Source organism: Vipera berus (genome assembly GCF_964194415.1).
Source record: "Vipera berus genome assembly, chromosome: 2".
In the NCBI taxonomy this organism is placed as follows: Eukaryota; Metazoa; Chordata; class Lepidosauria; order Squamata; family Viperidae; genus Vipera; species Vipera berus.
This window is the reverse complement of record NC_138203.1, coordinates 216,815,012-216,826,585: the sequence shown is the minus strand read 5'-3', so window position 1 is coordinate 216,826,585 and position 11,574 is coordinate 216,815,012. Positions and strand designations below refer to the sequence as shown.

The following is an 11,574-nucleotide window of genomic DNA, read 5'->3' as shown; positions in this document are numbered from 1 at the left end:
AGAAAAGATAGTCTGGAGGTCAGTCTGCAGATACGTTTCTGGCACACAGAAGAACAATGAAAATAATGTAATTTTTTTTTTGGGGGGGGGGGAGAATTGCAGCTTCCCGAACCTGAGTAAAGCAATCCTGAGATTCAGAGCTTGGCAACTGGACGGATAGGAACAGTCCTCACAGCACCAGTGATAGCCAGCAACTATAAACCATAGCATGGGAGAAATGACAACTTTGATTGCACTTTCCCTTTGCACTGAATCAGCAAGGCCTCTGAGTGGGCAGGCAGGCAAGCATCCCCATCCTCTGTGCTCCTGGCGGAGCAGGAGCCAGACTTGGTCATCTCTGTGGTTACTCACGATGTGTTTTTGTACTTGTGTTGCTTGTGCTCTCCCTAAATTTAAAAAAGAAAATCCAACCATATCAAAATCTTCGAGAAACGCAACTGGTGTTTTTCGGGGTTGATAGTCCCAAACCACTGATGCCATTATACGATAATCAGTTCAAGAAATAAAACAACTCACCACATAGAATAGTGTGAAGAGCCATCTGGAGTTTCTCCATTCTGTCCTCCAGGACCTAGAAAGAAGAATAGGCAACTAAATCCTTCAGCTCCTATTCTCCTGACCCTTGGAGGACTCCTGTTTCCCTTTTGTCTTGCAAGATGTTTACTGAAATGACTTTAAGGATACTAGTACCCACAACAGCCCGACCCCAAAGTAATGTAAATAGTAAAAAGTACGGCCACACAAAATCATTTGTCAGCAGACACAGTGGAAACCCTCCAACGTTCTCTTTGCTGAAAGAAGCAACAATACCCAGGGGCTGAAGCTGTCTCTCTTTTCTAGATTTGTTCAGTGTAGAACTCTAACATCGAGTTTTTAAACAAAATTCTAGTACTCTTTCAGAAAAAAAACACTAAACCTGTTTTTACAAAGACCACAGAGAAGACTTGACAACACCTTGGAAAACACATCTGGCATTATGTAGGGAAGGGCCTCTGCCAAAGTCAGACCCCTCCAATTCACCTGCAGCCTAGCCATCCAGATCACACAGGGCAGTTCTCAATAACTGGAGCCTAATTTACACATCCGAGAGGGAAACGGTGGCTCAGTGGGTTAGGACGCTGAGCTTGTCGATCAGAAGGTCGGCAGTTTGGCAGGTCGAATCCCGAGTGCCACGTAACAGAGTGAGCGCCTGTTACTCGTCCCAGCTTCTGCCAACCTAGCAGTTCGAAAGCACGTAAAAATGCAAGTAGAAAAATAGGGACCACTACGGTGGGAAGGTAACAGCGTTCCGTGCGCCTTTGGCGTCTAGTCATGCCGGCCACATGACCACGGAGACGTTCTCGGACAAGCGCTGGCTCTTTGGCTTTGAAACGGAGATAAGCACTGGCCCCTAGAGTTGGAAACGACTAGCACGCATGTGCGGGGGAACCTTTACCTTTAATTTACACATCTATACTAGCAGCATCTGAGATGAATATCCTATTAAGTAGAATAAAACTAGAAAAAGGCCAAGTTAAAGTAGATAATTAACTAGCACCAAACATTCACAATAACTAATAATTCATTGCTAAAATTCCATAAGTGTACTGGGAAAAGTATAGATTCTGCAGAGTAGGAGAATGTTCACCTTTTACAATATGAATGTAAGAAATACTTTTGGAACATTTACATTCTTTCCCTCTGCCCCGGTTTGCTATGCCCTGACAGGACAGGAACATTTTGCTCTGTGATCAACTTCTAGAGTATTATTCATGGCTAATGTCCTCACAGTTGGAGAAGAGGAATGTTGTTGGAGGAGTTAAGAGAAAACTAGCTTCATTGGAGTTGCACATCCACAAATGTCAATTTAATAATGCTGCAGAATTCAATGATGCCATGTTTCTCTCCCCAGAGTGCAAATTAACCTTAGAAGATGCCTCAGTATCAGAAATGCTTGATCATAGGTAGAGGGCACTGTAACACTTGTTGCCTAACCATTGTGCATACTTTTACAAATGGCTAGGGGGGAAAATTGGTAACAGAACTAGCATTCAGGATGGAGTGAAAAATGTGCATTTTTAGGGCAACCTAGCCAGAATAGACTAACGCTTGGTAACACAACTGACCAGCAACTACTAAAGACCTCTCAGGAATGGGACAGAACCCCATATCGGATATGACTCCTTCACCAGTTATTGCTTCTCTCCCATGACTAATACCAAGATCCTGGTCAACTCAGCTGCCAGAGAGGCTGGAACAATCGGCCTGGCCGCCAGGGCTTCATCATTAATAATGGGAATGACCTTTGTGCAAAGACCCACAGGCAAGGGAACAGTCGGATAAAAGGCAACTTAGCCTGCAGCAGCAACATGTAGACAGGTCCAGTGGTTCAGAAGAGACCCTCCCTAGTTGCTTGGGCAGTAATGGGGCTGGGGGAACGGGAGGCAGGGAAGAGATATATGTTCAGGGTCAGGCGATTCTATCAATGTAACCTTACAACAAAGTAGACTTATTTGGCGGTGCTTCCTGTCTGGTCTCTCACAAGGCTGCCAGGCAGTGAGTCAAGATTGATTGATTGATTAATTAATCAATTAATTAATTAATGGGACTTATATTAATCAATTAATTAATTAATGGGACTTATATCCCGCCCTATCTCCCGAAGGACTCAGGGCGGGCTAACAACAATAACATATAATAAATACAGAAATTAAGATAAAATTAAAGATGTTAGACCCCCTTCCCTGGCCGAGTTTCTCCGGGGCACGCTTGGAGGGAGACCCGGGCTGCTCTCCCGCACCCAATGGGAGACGACGGGAGCCCCAGGAGCGAATCGCGGTGCGCGCAAGTGGGGAAGCGAGACCCGGGCGGACTCGGCGCGGCGCAGGGCTTTCGCGGGGAGCCCTACCTTGCCGATAGTAGAGGCTGGTGACGGTGTTCCCGTAGACCCGCCAGGCCACCTGGATGCCGAGCAAGCTCACCAGCAGCCAGAGCAGCAGCAGCTGGAAGAGGGCGGCCCGCAAGTCCTGGGCCTCCCAGTCCGACAGGAACTCCTGCCCGAGCCAGGTGAAAGCCCGCAACACGCGCGTGGGGGCCTCCCACTCCGCGGAAGCGGGCCCGGCTCCTGCCTCAGCTTCAGCCGCCATCGAACCCACCCGCCGCTCGCACAACGGCGAGACCCACACAAGGGCTTCAACGCTGCGCCACAAATCCAAACAAAACTGTCAGTGGGTCCTCGTTGCGCATGCGCTCGAAACAACTTGCAAACTCCTCCCCGCGCTGGCAGAAAAGAGTCGGCTTGTGTTCTTCTTGGACACGCGCGCGGGGTTCCTTCAGGTTAGGAGCCGAACGAATTCAGAGACCGGCGTTGATGAGCGTGTGATGTGATTGCACTGGATAATTTTGCCCGTGCTTACTTATTTTATTCATATTATTCAGCGATTCTCGGTATTTTATGCAAACGTTTTTAATGCCGAGAAGCCGTGGAAGGCAGGCAGCCTGTGCGATCTTCAGCCAAGAAAAAGGACCCAATCGGGTTCGTTTGGAGAAACCTTTAAAGAACAAATTCAGTCGTTAAATACTTGCATTTTTTATACTGTATAAGCAACTTCAGTGCCGTTAGCTGCAGGTTGGAAAGAAAACGCAAGCTTGTCGAAGTAAGGAAGGAGAAAAAAAGAAAGAAAGAAAGAAAGAAGAAAGAAAGAAAGAAAGAAAGAAAGAAAGAAAGAAAGAAAGAAAGAAAGAAAGAAAGAAAATCGTTCATTAAAGCCATTTCAAAGTACCGCCTTTACTCTTAAGAAAGCTCCCGTCGGAGCTGCAGCGCAAAGGAATCGAGCGATTGTTCCGTTTTCACTCAGTTCCTGAAAAGCTGTAACTTTCGCTTTCGTTTTCCTTCTTCTTGCCCAAAGGAGGCGGATTTTGCCCGTTTCCGTGATTTTTCCGCCTGGAGCTGCTGGATTTCGGATGAGGAGAAAGAAGCACGAAGTGTCTGTGGGTAAAGTTTTTGATTTTCTCTGAATGGCAAAACATTGCGTTCTGTTGCAGTCTAGGTACGAATGGCTGTGGGATGAGCTTCGTCAGCAAACCCAGGAGCATCAGAGGCGCTCCCCATAACCCAAGACAATAAAATAACATTTTTTAAAAAAAAATCTGAAATGTGAGGTTTTCTTAACATAAAATTTTAATATTATCGTTAAATGATGTGTTGTAAAGGAGGGTAGATCTTTTTCTGTAAAAATGTATGATGATGATTATTCTTATTAATATAGAATTATTATATATTATATAACACTGATAAAACATTCGTACCCAACCAATTTAGTACTGTTTAATTCTGTGATGCTTGTGATTTCCTTGTTTATTCATCTTGTATTATTTTCTTTTGCCTTTTATTTCTTGTTTGACCTTAGGATTTTCTTCCCTTCTCAAAAATGTTTAATAACTTAATACTGATAGAAGTAAAGGAAATACTTTGGGGACCCAAACATTTATAGTATTTATTTCAACTTCAGTCTCTGATATTTGTCTGTCATTCCTATTGTGTAGTGGGTTCTTGACCACATGGCAATACGAAAGACAAAGGGTTCAGCATAACAGCTCTTTATTGGTGGACTACTGACTGGACAATAGGGGCTACCTGTACCCCCTTATATACCTGGCTTAGGTACACAGGTAGCTGATCCCTTTATGTGGTTTTACCGCCGGGCACTTATCAGCCAATCCTGTCACAGTACAGCGCCACCAGATTGTAACAGTGAGCCTCTGCTTGTATTTTATTAATCCCCATACATAACAATTCCCATACAAATGTGTTGCCCCATTTCACTTTAACCTCTACTCATTTTAATACTTTTTATTCCGCTCACTCTGCTGGAAACTCCTTGTTCTTCCATTATCCCTGTGCAACAACCATACTGAGCATACTCTTAGAAGGGCACCCTGAAACAGCTGAGTTACTTTCTGTGTTTGAACTGAAGCAGGAGGCAGGATATGAACTGCTCTACTTGTTCTGTGCTATTTAAACTGCTTGCCAGGCTGGCTGAGTAGCTCCCATATGTTGTTAGTTGCGAAGTTGTGTCCATCCCATCGCAACCCCATGGACAACGTTCTTCCTGGCCTTCCTGTCCTCTATCATCTTCTGGAGTCCATTTAAGCTCACGCCTACTGCTTCATACCGTATCTGGACTTAGGAATCCAGATGACTGGCAGTTGGCACAAAGAGACGTAGAAAACTCTTTCAATTTTTCATTGCCATTTATATTTATATTTATTAAACTTATTAAACTTATTTGATTTTATATTTATATTTATTAAACTTATTTGATGTTCGTCCAGATTTTTGCAGCCATAATACAGTACAGTAGCTCCACCTGTTGAGGTCCAACATGACTCTTGTTTTGTTTGTTTTAAAGATTATATGGAGAAGTAGAAGGGAAATTAATGGGAGGTCTTAAAACTGGCTGAGAAACCTGCCCTTGGTGGGCTGCAACACCAATCACAACCACCACTGTTTATCCATGTAAAGATAGTCAACTGCCAGTCCAATTGGTTACATTCATGCATTTTTCTTGGCAACTGTACAGAAGTGGCTTGCTATTGTCTTTTTCCAGAATGGTTTTTTCAACTTCCCCAAAAGCCTATAGCTTTAGAATTCTCTGATGATTTCCCCCTCCAAGTATTAATTAAGATAATTCCTCATTCTGTTGAACTTCTGAACCCAGACAAGCTCAGTCAGATGCTGCCCCCTGCTGGGACTTGCTTTCTCTTTTAAATTTAATTCATTTTAGTAAGCCAGTATTTTTTTAAGTATGGTCATAGAACAGGGGTAGGCAACCTCGGCTCTTTTATGACTTCAACTCCCAGAATTCCTGAGTCAGCTGTCTCAGGAATTCTGGGAGTTGAAGTCCATGAGTCATAAAACAGCCGAGGTTGCCCACCCCTGTCATAGAACCCCAAGGAGTCCCCAAGAATTCCTCAGGGATCCTCAAAATAAAAATTATTTGCCAAACACTGAAAATATTTGTAAAAGAATTAAAACTCTTCTCATTTTTTAAATTTATTTATTTATTTTATTTTAATTCCATTTATATCCCGCCCTTCTCCGAAGACTCAGGGCGGCTTACAAGCTTAGCAGTATAATTTGTTAAAAATAATTTGTTAAAAATAGATTTGTTAAAAATAATTTGTTAAAATAATTTGTTAAAATAAAAATAATTTGTTAAAAATAGATTTCCCCCAAAAAAGTATTTTATTTATCTAGTTATTTCTGCATTACTCAATGAGCAAATATTGTACAAATGCATCAGTTTAAATTTTTAATACCATAAATGATAAATACAAACAAAAGCTTTTTTGGGGTCTTCCATAATTTTTTAGAGTGGGAAAGGGTCTTGATAGAAAAAAAATTAAGAAATGTACTGAGTTATGCCATTCCAATCACGACTGACTTTGAGCAACTTGCAACAAAATAGTAATAGGATTAAAACTAGACACAGCTACATAATCACAAAAAATAATAAAAATGTGATCAATTACACCCTACCTGTAAAGGAAGAGCCAAAACATCATCCTCATCAGGAAGGATTAAAATGGCTCCTTCAGCCCTGCAAGGCCCTCTGGAGCATCAAGCTCCTAATGCAGGGGTCTTCAAACTTGGCAACTTTAAGACTTGTTGACTCCAACTCCCAGCTGGCTGAGGAATTCTGGGAGTTGAAGTCAACAAGTCTTAAAAGTTGCCAAGTTTGAAGACCCCTGTATTAATGTCTTTGTGGAAAGTTAACAGGGTTGGGGCTTCTCTGATATCACAGAGAATGTCGTTCTAGAGGAGAGGACAGTTCTCCCCGGCAGTTTAGTAAGCACAGCCATAATTGATACTTGGACAATAAGTTCATGAATCAAGACTTTCCAATAGCCTAATTTACTTGCCTTGGTCCTCTTTTTTTTGCTCCTGACAGCACAGAAGCAGCAAGATCAGAATGAGTGCCAAAGAGGACGTTCCGGATATCGACGAGGAATTGTATTCTCGCCAACTGTGAGTCTGATATAACATGGGACACAAAAGTGGGAGGAATGCTAAGAAGCCACAAAGGGCTTTTGCTTGAGAGCTGGTATAATAGAGACCCGCTAATGACAGAGTACTTAGATAACGAGAGAGCATCTGGTGGAAATTATTTTGCAGAAGAATCTGGGGATTAAGACAACCGTTAACACTGCAAAGTAGTCCATACAGGAAGTACAATCAGGAAAACCAATTCCTATCTTTATTGTAAGGTTACATTAACAGAATTTTGCAAGATAGAAAGTGTTTCCCCCCTTCTTATCCTTTATGGAAAACTGGAGAAGGTCCTTTGTAAAACATTTCCCACGCCTGCCCTGTGTGAAACCCTTGGAGCTAAGATACCTTTTACATGCCGCTTGTCCAATCTGTCCATCTCCTGAGGTCATTCCATGCACAAATTGCATAATGACAGATGGGGGGAAAAACAGGAAGCGGTAACTGGCAAAGAAAATCAAAGTAAGGGTAAAAGTGCAGTTGAGCAAAGAAGTTCGCTGTTCAGGCTTGGCATTTGCATCATTGTGATGTTTTTGTTCTAGCTATCTGCTGGGGCATGCGGCCATGCGGAAGATAGCTACAGCAACCGTGCTGGTTTCTGGAATGACAGGCCTGGGGGTCGAGATTGCCAAAAATGTGATTCTTGCTGGTGTGAAATATGTCACTCTCCATGACGAAAATGATGCCCAGTGGAGTGACCTGTCCTCGCAGGTATGCAATTTACTGATCTTGCCTAACAAATGTGAGAGAGCAGTTGCAAGGCGTAGAACAGGTCTTCCTTTGACTTTGTTCACACATTCTGTGTAGGTTTTATTTATTTATTTATTTATTTATTTATTTATTAGTTTTTATAAACCGCCCTTCTCCCGAGGGACTCGGGGCGGTGTACAGAGGAAGGAAGGTATACAGATGAACAATAAAAATAATAAAAAACAATAGTGAAAACAAACTGGGTCCCCAATTAACGCTATCATGCCAGGCCGGACTGCTGGAACAAGAAAGTTTTTAAGTCGCGTCGGAAGGTACGGAGGTCGGGGGCCATCCGGATTTCGGTTGGTAAGCTGTTCCAGAGGGCTGGCGCACCCACTGAGAATGCCCTCCCCCTGGGGGCCACCAGCCGACATTCCTTGAGCGGTGGCACCCTGAGGAGGCCCTCTCTGTGGGAGCGCACAGGACGGTGGGGTGCTGACATTGGCAGAAGGTGCTCCCGTAGGTAGTCCGGACCCATGCCATGTAGGGCTTTGTATGTCATTGTTAGCACCTTGAACTTCACACGGAAGGCAACCGGAAGCCAGTGCAGCGCACAGAGGAGAGGTGTGATATGGGAGTATCGGGAGGCTCCCAAGAGTGTCCGTGCCGCTGCACTTTGCACCAGTTGAAGCTTCCGAGTGGATCTCAAGGACAGCCCCATGTAGAGAGCGTTACAATAGTCTAGGCGAGAGGTCACAAGGGCATGGGTGACTGTACGTAAGGAATCCAGGTCCAGATAAGGCCGTATCCTGCTACAGATACTTTTCCAGAAGCCTATATGTAATATATGTAAATCCATAGACACCATATGCACATACACATGCATTTTTCTATATATTACTAATTTCTAAAGCCATTCCTATCCATCCCATTTGCAGAGAGCATTTCTTTCTGTACAGAAGGAGGTGGGGAATATTAATTCGCTAATTAAATTTTTGCCACCCACCTTGATGTCCAGAGCAACTTTGGATTTCATCTCCTCCTTTCTTAGCACAAAGGAAGTGGCACGTTGCTTGTGCAGGAGAATTGAAGGTAACTTGTTCTCCAAATCCTCCTGTCTAAAGAAAGATGCTCCAGGTTCCTTAGCCCAGAATACTGTGCAGCAAAAAGGGACATTGGTCTTCACCCAGAGCTCTGTGGATTAGATTAGATTAGAATCCCTGCAGATGGTTCCAATAATCCTCACCCTCTGCCAAATTCCACCCCCCTCCAGTATTGCTATGTCATTTTCCTGTCATTCATGCCACCTAAACTTACAAGTGGCGCTAGGAGGGCCATGTGATTTTTTCCCCATCCACCCTGGTTGACTGTGGAACTCACCAGACATGCTGCAGAAGGAGTGCATCTACATACAGGGCAATTGCTTCCTCTGTTCTCCTAAGCTGGAAGGAGGAGTGTGGGGCAGATAGAGATACAAGAGCACATTTCCATGCCTGCCTCATATGCCAGCATTTAAGTTCTCATTCACTGAGGTTATTTCTTGTAAACCTGGGCTAAGTAAAGGTGCCAGCAGAGGTTTGCAGATGGCATTATGAGAACTGAAGGAATGTTGTTGTTGTTAGCTGCGAAGTCGTGTCTGACCCATCGCAACCCTATGGACAACGTTCCTCCAGGCCTTCCTGTCCTCTACCATCTTCTGGAGTCCATTTAAGCTCACGCCTACTGCTTCAGTGACTCCATCCAGCCACCTCATTCTCTGTCGTCCCCTTCTTCTATTGCCCTCAATCTTTCCCAGCATTAGGCTCCTCTCCAGTGAGTCCTTCCTTCTCATTAGGTGGCCAAAGTTTTTTGAGTTTTAGCTTCAGGATCTGGCCTTCTAAAGAGCAGTCAGGGTTGATCTCCTCTAGGACTGACCGGTTTGATCGCCTTGCAGTCCAAGGGACTCGCAGGAGTCTTCTCCAGCACCATAGCTCAAAGGCCTCAATTTTTTGGCGCTCGGCCTTTCTTATGGTCAAACTTTCACTGCCATACATTGCAACTGGGAAGACCATAGCCTTGACTATACGCACTTTTGTTGACAGGGTGATGTCTCTGCTTTTTAGTTTGCTGTCTAGATTTGTCATGGCTTTCCTCCCCAGGAGCAAGCATGTTTTAATTTCTTGGCTACAGTCCCCATCTGCAGTGATCTTGGAGCCCAGGAAAATAAAATCTGTCACTACCTCCATTTCTTCCCCATCTATTTGCCAGGAATTGAGAGGGCCGGATGCCATGATCTTGGTTTTCTTAATAGGTTTCAACCCACGTTTTGCACTGTCCTTCTTCACTCGCAACAAGAGGAATGCCCAGCATTTAAAGACAGTTTTCTAGTATGTGATAGGACCCAATTTCCCACATGCCATCTGGATTCTCAGTTAGTATTGCTCATTTAACAACAGATAATTGTTGATAATTTAATTCTATACAACATGTGGCTGAATGATTAATCTGGTCTTGGGATTCTAAAAGATTGACCAGTTTGGAAAGTTTAATGAATGTTTAGACTGGAATAATCTCTTTTTGGCCTGGAATAGCAAGCTATCAATGTGGTGTCAGAATTCTGTTTTTTTCAGTATTGAGGAGGATTTAAAGCAATGCAAGGTATTAAAGTCCTTTTCTCTCATCAACAGAAACCTTATACATTTATCTTACGCTCCTGCAGTATTACAGCTACTGTATAGTGCAGTATTTCTCAACCTTAGCAGCTTTAAGATGGATGGGCTTCAGTTTCCTGGCTGGGGAATTCTGGGAGATATAATCCATCTGTCTTAAATTTACCAAGGTTGAGAAACACTGCTGAATGCACACATGGTATGCAAATGCTGCTGGGAATAGAGATGTAAAAATCAGCTCCAAAATATGCTATTAGACAATGCACTGCATCTGAAAGTAAAATAAGGCAAGAAAAGGGCAAAAGTGCTGTTTTACTGGTGGCAAAGAATTCTGTAAAGGACTTTTGTTTACTCTTAGCATTGTTGTGTCTCTGTAGTTCTACCTGTCAGAGAATCATGTGGGGCAAAACCGAGCTAAGGTTTCCCACGAACAACTCTCCGCGTTAAATAGGAAGGCCGAGGTGAAATTTAACACCAGTAAACTAACGGAGAACTTCTTGGCTACTTTCAAGGTAAGACAGAGTTACGTGTCTCATGCCATGGAAGTGAGAAATATGGGAGAAGAAGCAATTTTAGTGATGCTAGAAAGAAGTGATGAAAGCTAACAATTAGGCACGATTTACCTGAACTGATGGAAGAGTTTCTGTTCTTCATCCTACAGTAGTAGAAAGCTTGTCAATCCATCTCAAATATTTCTGTCAGCTGTAACTTTATGGTAAATTTTCCAAAAGAATTATAAGATTTGGACTGGGAGTTGCATCTGCAAACAAATGCAGTTGCCTTGACTGATGTGTCCAGAATGGATAGATGTGTGGTGTATTCTTGTCAGACATTAAACGGAGAGCGTATGTTTGGAGAATGTCCTTCCAGTCATTCTCTGTGATTGGATATTCCTTAATGTGGCTTATGTATCCAATGTATTCCAGGTTGTGGTCCTGACCAACTCATCCTTGGAGGAACAGCTGGACATCAGTGATTTCTGCCATGCCAATCAAATTTGCTTTGTCCTAGCTAGCACAAAGGGCCTAGCTGGGTATGTATGGATGAATGGTTTGTCCTTTTTCTAGGAAGTAACCAAGGAGATGGAAAATGTATATAAATAATGCTGGAACATTGTAGAGAAATTTTTTTTTTGAATAGGAAGACTCTGTAGTTGAAAGTTACTGTTGGTCTATATGTGTGCTACGTGTTTCTAAGGGTGGCGCA

General features: G+C 43.2%; 2 protein-coding genes across 3 annotated transcripts in view; one reads left to right on the top strand and one right to left on the bottom strand.

The window, feature by feature from the left end:
• Positions 1-83: 83 nt before the first annotated feature.
• TCTA (T cell leukemia translocation altered) lies at positions 84-3,139 on the bottom strand. Its single transcript, XM_081320448.1, has 3 exons — positions 2,888-3,139; positions 517-571; positions 84-386 (listed from the first exon to the last, which is right to left on the bottom strand). Exons 1-3 carry the CDS (start codon positions 3,123-3,125, stop codon positions 344-346), a joined length of 336 nt encoding a protein of 111 aa, XP_081176574.1. The 5' UTR covers positions 3,126-3,139; the 3' UTR covers positions 84-343.
• A 690-nt stretch (positions 3,140-3,829) lies between these two features.
• Positions 3,830-11,574, top strand: part of UBA7 (ubiquitin like modifier activating enzyme 7) — a 43,653-nt gene continuing 35,908 nt past the window's right edge. For both annotated transcript variants that reach the window (XM_081320445.1, XM_081320446.1), the window contains exons 1-5: positions 3,830-3,969; positions 6,933-7,009; positions 7,573-7,741; positions 10,746-10,880; positions 11,295-11,401. In XM_081320445.1, the coding sequence (XP_081176571.1) occupies positions 3,943-3,969; positions 6,933-7,009; positions 7,573-7,741; positions 10,746-10,880; positions 11,295-11,401 (515 nt within the window). In that variant the 5' untranslated portion in view covers positions 3,830-3,942. The remainder of the gene's footprint in view (positions 3,970-6,932; positions 7,010-7,572; positions 7,742-10,745; positions 10,881-11,294; positions 11,402-11,574) is intronic.

What these genes read in the sequence shown, in the direction of transcription:
- TCTA (XM_081320448.1), bottom strand. Translation starts at nt 3,125, where the DNA reads ATGGCGGCTGAAGCTGAGGCAGGAGCCGGGCCCGCTTCCGCGGAGTGG. An exon ending in CAGCCTCTACTATCGGCAAG is followed by an intron (nt 572 to 2,887) that starts GTAGGGCTCCCC and finishes TCTTCTTTCTAG; the next exon opens with GTCCTGGAGGACAGAATGGA. An exon ending in TCTTCACACTATTCTATGTG is followed by an intron (nt 387 to 516) that starts GTGAGTTGTTTT and finishes TTTTAAATTTAG; the next exon opens with GGAGAGCACAAGCAACACAA.